An 8636-nucleotide genomic window follows, 5' to 3' on the forward strand; every position below is an offset into this window, starting at 1 on the left:
AGTATATATATATATATATATATATATATATATATATATATATATATATATAGTAAATATCCAATAAAATTTATTCTATTTTTATCTATTCCTTTGTTTCTTCCACTGAAGATTTTTCCATAATTGGACACCCAATAATCTCCCCAAAGTCACCTTAATGTTGCCCTATTCCTTTGTTTCTTCCATCAAATATTTTTTCCGTACGTAATTGAACACCCAATAATCCCCCAAAGTCTCGAATCCTTCATCACTTCACAAAAGAATGAATTACGTGAAGTATTGTTTCTACGTGTATCTGTCCTATCCTTGATTGCTTTAAAAAATTAACTTTTAAAATCACTTTCATAACAGTCCAATATTTTATGTTATTAAACGAACGAGTTCACTTTCAAAACTTTGAAACTCACAAACGTTCTTGATCACTCTGTTAGTGAAAAAGTGTCTTGCCAAATGTTTGAACCCATAAGTCTCCCGAAACAAATCTCGATCCATCCTTGATCACTCTGTTAGTAAAAAAGTGTCTTGCCAAATGTTTGAACCCATAAGTCTTCCGAAACGAATCTTGATCCATCCTTGATCACTCTGTTAGTGAAAAAGTGTCTTGCCAAATGTTTGAACCCATAAGTCTCCCGAAACGAATCTTGATCCATCCTTGATCACTATTTAATGAAAATGTGCCTTGCAATATGTTTGAACCCATAAGTCTCCCGAAATGAATCTTGATCCATCCTTGATCACTATTTAATGAAAATGTGCCTTGCAATATGTTTGAACCCATAAGTCTCCCGAAACGAATCTTGATTCATCCTTGATCACTCTTTAATGAAAATGTGTCTTGCCAAATATTTGAGCCCATAAATCTCCCAAAACGAATATTGATCAATCCTTGACTACTCTATAAAAGCTTGCCAAACATTTGAACCCACAAATGTTCCAATCCTTGATTGCTATATTAATGGAAAAGTGCCTTGTCCAGAGTTTGAAATCCATGAATGTCTATCCTTCCCCTGCATTACGATAAGCCACTCCCTTCTTTGGACCCTGTGTTTACCACAAGTAACAGTGAATGTCTCAAATCGTCATTACATCTATTTTCACTGTGTTTTCCAGCAAAACTCCTTGTTAGTGATGACATCCATGACTACCATTTCGTATCCCAGGGTAAAACGGATATTCCCAACGTAGACGATGGAGAAGAAATGGCAGCAACAGACGTGAGTAAAACTCAAACACCAGGCCAGCCCAAATGTAAACCACATACCACTCCTCTTTCCCCATTGGTCATTTTAAAATATTTAATCCAATCTTGGTCCAAAGTTCTTTATGACTTCAGAGGTTTTGTGTTTTCCTATATCTACCTGTAGCAAGTTTCCCTTATCTTAAACCATTCCATTCTCTTGACTTGTGTTACTAGCCAGTCCAACTTCTTGTTGTTTCAGAGAACGTGTGCTCCTACAGTTTTACCAGATGGCGTGCATGCACGCTCAAAGATAGAGATCCTAGTAGTTTACCGTGATAGGTTGTGCAGGTATAATGGATCAGTTATTGCAAGCAAACCTAAACTTCGTGCAATGAGGACAACCATAAGGTCATTAACCTTCATTCCTGCCTGCTCAAAGAAAGAGAATCCTTTGTACCAAAAATATTTTCTGATGATTTTCTGATGTAGTCGAACAATTTGCACTGTTAGTTGTTATCCTCACACATACCCTGATCAAACTAAAATGTAGCATTTGAAGTACCCCATTTCCATTGCCTCTCCAATACACCTGGTGACGTATAAGTCATTCTGTTTGTAGCATGAGCTGGACTAGTATGCCTAGTTATGTGCGTTTGTTCTTCAGTCCTTCTTTCTCTACAAAGTTCACCAAAACGAATGAATGTCAGCTTGGAAAAAGATATTAAATGCACATGTAACATTACATCAAATTTTATAAGTCAGTTTTCAACAAGAGACAATCAAGGTCCGATTTATCATTGGCTTTACCAAGTACTGGGCACCAACAAGAATATTAAGTCTATATCGTGCATTTAACATGTTTTTCTTGGTTTACAGTAGTTATTATTACACAAAATAAAGCTTGAATAGCTAAACATTGAGTTAACACCCTCTGTAGAGAAATTCTCTCAAAAGAAAACCTGCCCAGAATCCTGGATTTTTCCTCTGTGTTTTCTGTTTGGTTAAAAAAGAAAGAAAATCCCTTGTTTACCCCTTTTTCTAGAGAAAGCCCTCCTCTCGAACGATATCCATGACTACCACTTCGTGTCTCAGGGTAAGACAGATATCCCAGGGGTGGATGACGCAGAAGAAATGCACATTACAGATGTGAGTACAGATAGTTCTATTCCTTCGTCTACTTCCCTCCCCCCTAGTGTTTCGATAGAACTTAGTTCCATCCTTAACTTAGACATATCCCCACCAAGCCTAAAGTTTAGAATATCGTCATGGTAAGAACAAAAGGTTTATCTCACTTTTTAGAATAGTATGATTTAACCCCTTTGTAGTGTCTAATAGTTTAGTAGAATCTTATGACTAGATCCTGTGCCCCTTTAGTGAACCACCTGGCGGATGTAGATCTCCCTCTTACGAGGTTTGATCCTTTAGGAAAGAGAAATCCACACCCTTCGTTTCTTCCTCAAGACCATGGAGCCACCATCTCCTTCCCACCACTTCATGTCATCTCCTCCCTACCCTCACATGAAAATAATGTTGAGTGTTTAGCCGAAAACCGTGACTAAGTAGTTATTACGTGATGTGTTGTTATCCAACAATTCATCCACTTTCCCACTCCCTCAAAACCTCCCGAAAGGAAAAGAAAACCTTTCTTAGCATGAATCTACAATATTATTACTTTAATATATAAACAACCCTTACCACCTCTCCTTGTTTGTAATAGCGTGAAGTACAGATAGTATTCCCTTCCTCGTTTTTTCTAAAGTTCAAGGGATTATCATTCATTTTTTTGTTTAATTATATATCTTATGGCATCTTACAAGCACGAGAAAGTTGTGTAATGGAACACTGCGTCGTGGTTTTACCGGAACTACGTAACACTCTCTTCAGCACTACGTCATGCTTCGAAAAGAAGTACATAACACTCTCATCAGCACTACGTTATACTTTACTGCACAAATAATTTACGATAATGACTAAGAATTCAGAGTACAGTGTTTATATGTTATTCTTGAGACTTAAGGCATTTCCCCTTTAAAAAAAGCTTCACCTCTAAAACAAGAAATAAGCAGAAAGTCTCATGCTCGTTAAGACCGGTCAAATTAAATTATATTATTAGGTTGGTTAGTTGACTGTTGTTAAGAGCAATAATACAGTTTCGTTTTTAAAGGGAACTTACCTTTCACTATATTTTTCCACAAGGCTACCGTTCCATGCCGGCTACATTCTGAATTACGGCTGTTGTCAGTAATATGTACAACTGCACTTATGTTTTAAAGACAACTTTAATTGTTATAAAAAACTCCAGATCCTATCAAATCCCAAGATTTGGGAAGTTTGGAAAAATACTAAATATCGCACTCTTGATCAATACAAGAAGTAAAATCTTATAAAGAATCTCGTTAATTTGTCAAGTTTGTGTACTGAAAACTTGGCTACATAAGTTACTTGATGTGTGTTGGGACTCCTGTAGTCTATGGTGGCTCTCCTTAGCATGTTCTCCTTAGCTCCTTCATCATTGTGCATGAATTCCTCCCTTTCAGAAAAAGTTCTCCTTTGTGATGATATCCATAACTACCATTTCGTGTCCCAAGGAAAGACAGAAATTCCAGGTTTGGATGATGGCGACGAGTTTATGGTGACTGACGTAAGTACACCTGCTGTCTATATAGATGGCGCTTCTCATGAATTAAATAATTTTTAATGGCATGTTTAACAAAATTGCCAACTTCTTCTGGCTTGCTTGTTATGTTGAAACCCGAAATGTAAGCGTTACTCTACTAATCCTTTTCAACTAAGTGTTTGTGTACTGTTTCTACACGTTACCTAGATAACACTTAAATAACTTGTTTAAAAAGTACTGTTTCTACACGTTACCTAGATAACACTTAAATAATGTATTTAGAAAGTACTGTTTCTACACATTACCTAGATAACACTTAAAAAATTTATTTAGAAAGTACTGTTTCTACACATTACGTAGATAACACTTAAATAATTTGTTTAGAAAGTACTGTTTCTACACGTTACCTAGATAACACTTAAATAATTTGTTTAGAAAGTACTGTTTCTACACGTTACCTAGATAACACTTAAATAACTTGTTTAGAAAGTACTGTTTCTACACGTTACCTAGATAACACTTAAATAACTTGTTTAGAAAGTACTGTTTCTACACGTTACCTAGATAACACTTAAATGACTTGTTTAGAAAGTACTGTTTCTACACGTTACCTAGATAACACTTAAATGACTTGTTTAGAAAGTACTGTTTCTACACATTACCTAGATAACACTTAAATAATCTGTACATAAAGCGTTGTTTCCAGACATTATCTATATAACACTTAAATAATTTGTGTCTACATACTATTTATATAACACTTAAGTATTTTGTTGTTAATTACTGTTGCTTTTTGTAGTCTGTGTTTATTTTGTAACTTCAAAGTTCCTATTTTATTATTATTGCCTTTTCACCAAGACATAACACAATAAAGCTACAAGCTAAATGAATGTTTATTGTCTTGCTCTGTGTTTTCTATATCATTTTATAGACTAGATACTATATGCTTACTTGTTTCATATTAGTTTGAGTAAAGAAAAATCAAGTCATTGACAAGTTAGAGTTGTATTTACCAATACATTTATTACTTTTTTAAAGATAATCTTATGTAGAAACAAGTTATTTTGTATCTCATTGACAAGTTAGAATTGTATTTACCAATACATATATTACTTTTTTAAAGATAATCTTATGTATAAACAAGTTATTTTGTTATTTTGTATCTCATTGACAAGCTAGAATTATATTTACCAATAAATTTATTATTTTTAAAGATAATCTTATGTAGAAACAAGTTATTTAATTATTTATGATCGTTATAGTTCATTAGTAATACAAAAGATTGTCAAATGTGTTCCACAGACCGGTTTTGATGTGCTGGGTTTCTACGACGAAGAGAAACTGAACATTTACCAGATAACTTCCTCCGTCATGCACTTAGGTGAACTCAAGTTTAAACAACGACCGCGAGAAGAACAGGCTGAAGCCGACGGTACAGAGGAAGGAGAAAAAATCGCTCATCTACTAGGCCTAAACGCTGCTGATTTGTACAAGAACTTGCTAAAGCCCAAGATCAAAGTTGGCAACGAGCTTGTAACCCAAGGCAGAAACAAAGAGCAGGTGATAATTTTAAACGTTCCGTCAAATATTCGGAAGTATTCATAGATATTTAGATAATATGTAGAGGCTCAGTTTTCAATTTGTATTTATAAACGAAAGACTTCGATATTGTACATATGATCTCTAGAAACATGAACACAAATGATCAGATGATATATAACTTACCAGGTTATGATAAATTTTACACCCAAACTGATAGGGTTAATGTTTTCTATAAACGTTAAAAGTAAGTGTTCTTTTTGTTTTCATAAAAACTTGTGACAGTTACTTGTTCGTTAGTAATTCGTTATATAGTGAAGATATTTTAGATAAGTGGGTGATTAGAGAGAGGTTACAGAAGGATGTCCAAATTATTTTTACCTGTCTCGTTTAATATTAATGGTTTCACCGTTATTTCAGGTCCTGTATTCAGTAGGTGCTTTGGGCAAAGCCATGTATGATAGGCTTTTCAAGTGGCTGGTGAAGAGAGTAAACGAAACTCTTGATACTAAACAGAAGAGACAACATTTCATTGGTGTCTTGGATATCGCTGGATTCGAAATCTTTGACGTAAGTTTTATTCAGTGTTTAAGGAAATATCAACGTATACGTACTTACCTGTTTCCATAGTAACAAATACGACTATATTACCTATTACTATTATTTTAATCAAACACCAATCCTTACCTTAAAAGATTTAAGAACACAATCTAAATATCATCACCCAGTTCAACTAATAACTTCTTATCTCCGTTCAGTTCAACAGTTTTGAACAACTTTGCATCAACTTCACGAACGAGAAGTTACAGCAGTTCTTCAACCACCACATGTTCGTGCTCGAACAAGAAGAGTACAAAAGAGAAGGGATTGACTGGGAATTCATCGATTTCGGTCTGGACTTACAAGCTTGTATTGAGCTAATTGAAAAGGTAAAAAATAGGGTTATGCCGTAACACACAAAGCATCGATTTAAAATATTAAACCACACGATGTTCATGTATCGAATCTTGAATCTTGTTTTAAGCACAATAGAAAAATATATATATACGTCTTAACGACATTTAATCAAAATTATAACGATCTCAGACCATTGGTTTTACCTATCTGAAACACTATTTCATGGAGTTTTGTTAACGTTTAATGTAGAATTCTATTATTTCTTGTTCAGCCCATGGGTGTCCTGTCCATCCTAGAAGAAGAATCTATGTTCCCCAAGGCCACTGACAAGACCTTCGAGGAAAAGTTAAAGAACAATCATCTTGGGAAATCTCCAAACTTTGTAAAGCCCAAGCCCCCTAAGCCTGGCCAAAAGGAGGCTCACTTCGCCATCGTACACTATGCTGGCACTGTAAGTTCAGTCTACTAACAGAAATACTATTAAGTTAAATATGAAAATAACACAAATTGAAATACATACAGAACATGGTAAAATTTGAAAGAATATTAAAGAAAATCAATTCAATAAAAATCATGGTTTCATAAAGAACGAAACTAATAAACTTTTCAGTGACTTGGTTGAGTGTCTGTGTTCCTGACATACAGTATTTAGTTTTCTTGCGTCTAGATTGACTGCGCCACTTGGTTGCTGATGAGTGATTCTGTGTTTGTCCAGAGTTTGTGCGGTATTTAAGTTTTTTGTTTTTTTCTACAAATCGGATGATAAAGTTGTCTTATGTTTCAGGTGCCCTACAACTTAATGGGTTGGTTAGAGAAAAACAAGGACCCTCTGAACGACACTGTTGTGGAGCAGTTCAAACACGCTTCCAACAAACTCATCAGAGATATCTTTGAAGACCACCCTGGGCTTGGGAGCGGTGACGAAAGCGGAAAAGGCGGGAAAAGTGAGTTAAATGATAGTTTTTACCCCAAATAAAGTTTATATATATGTACACACTGGAAGATATTCCGGTGAAACTGATGAACTCAAAATTCTACAGGATATTTTAATTCAATTTTCTTATTACAAGAGAAATGATTATATATATATATATATAGAAAGTAGTAGCTTATATATATTAAACAAATTTTGTTCAACAAACATAGAACAATCGGTGTGTTTAAAAATAATGATTTGTAAGTACTTAGAAGTAATCTAGGTTCCTTAGGTTTGTTGAGTTCATCACCACAACTGTTAGTTCATAAATCTTTGATGTATGTGTGTATATATAACATTTTTGATCTGACCTTATTTATATATTTATATATAACATTTTTCTCTTGATATATTTCAATAGATTATATTTTTATTTTCATTCTTTTGTCAAATGCAGGTCGCAAGAAAGGTTCTGGCTTCCAAACTGTATCTCTACTTTACAGAGTGAGTCTGGAAAAATTTATATGGCTGTACTGTTGTTGGTCAAGTTTCGATAATTTCCGTTGTTACTATTTTCCAAAGTTTAAGGAATGAATTGGCAAAAAATAAATAGAAATACTTGTTTATAGCTTTCTGATCTTTATCACTAAACATATTGTTAACTTTAAGACATCAGTAAAAAAATGTATAAAACTTGTGAATACCATCTGTATACAGTATATATAACTTGTTAATACTATCTGTATACAGTATATATAACTTGTTAATACTAGCTGTATACAGAATATATAACTTGTTAATACCACCTGTATACAGTATATATATATAACTTGTTAATATTATCTGTATACAGTATATATAACTTGTTAATACCATCTGTATACAGTATATATAACTTGTTAATACCATCTGTATACAGTATATATAACTTGTTAATACCATCTGTATAAAGTGTATGTAACTTTTTAATACTAGTTGTATAAAGTATATATAACTTGTTAATATCATCTGTATACAGTATATATATAACTTGTTAATACTATCTGTATACAGTATATATAACTTGTTAATACCATCTGTATAGAGTATATACAACTTGTTAATACCATCTGTATAAAGTGTATATAACTTGTTAATACCATCTGTATACAGTATATACAACTTGTTAATACCATCTGTATAAAGTGTATATAACTTGTTAATATTATATGTATACAGTATATATATAACTTGTTAATACCATCTGTATACAGTATATACAACTTGTTAATACCATCTGTATAAAGTGTATATAACTTGTTAATACCATCTGTATACAGTATATATAACTTGTTAATACTAGCTGTATACAGTATATATAACTTGTTAATACCATCTGTATACAGTATATATATAACTTGTTAATATTATCTGTATACAGTATATATAACTTGTTAATACCATCTGTATACAGTATATACAACTTGTTAATACCATCTGTATACAGT

The 8636-nt window shown here is 33.2% G+C and overlaps 1 protein-coding gene across 1 annotated transcript in view; it reads left to right on the forward strand.

Moving 5' to 3' along the window:
- Positions 1 to 8636, forward strand: part of LOC106470429 (myosin heavy chain, muscle-like) — a 55280-nt gene that overhangs the window by 14028 nt on the left and 32616 nt on the right. Inside the window, exons 10-16 of the mRNA XM_022399016.1 lie at positions 1111 to 1214; positions 5100 to 5357; positions 5757 to 5906; positions 6095 to 6265; positions 6505 to 6684; positions 7018 to 7177; positions 7607 to 7653. Coding sequence (XP_022254724.1) covers positions 1111 to 1214; positions 5100 to 5357; positions 5757 to 5906; positions 6095 to 6265; positions 6505 to 6684; positions 7018 to 7177; positions 7607 to 7653 — 1070 coding nt within the window. The remainder of the gene's footprint in view (positions 1 to 1110; positions 1215 to 5099; positions 5358 to 5756; positions 5907 to 6094; positions 6266 to 6504; positions 6685 to 7017; positions 7178 to 7606; positions 7654 to 8636) is intronic.

This window comes from Limulus polyphemus, unplaced genomic scaffold (assembly GCF_000517525.1).
Source record: "Limulus polyphemus unplaced genomic scaffold, Limulus_polyphemus-2.1.2 Scaffold3997, whole genome shotgun sequence".
In the NCBI taxonomy this organism is placed as follows: Eukaryota; Metazoa; Arthropoda; class Merostomata; order Xiphosura; family Limulidae; genus Limulus; species Limulus polyphemus.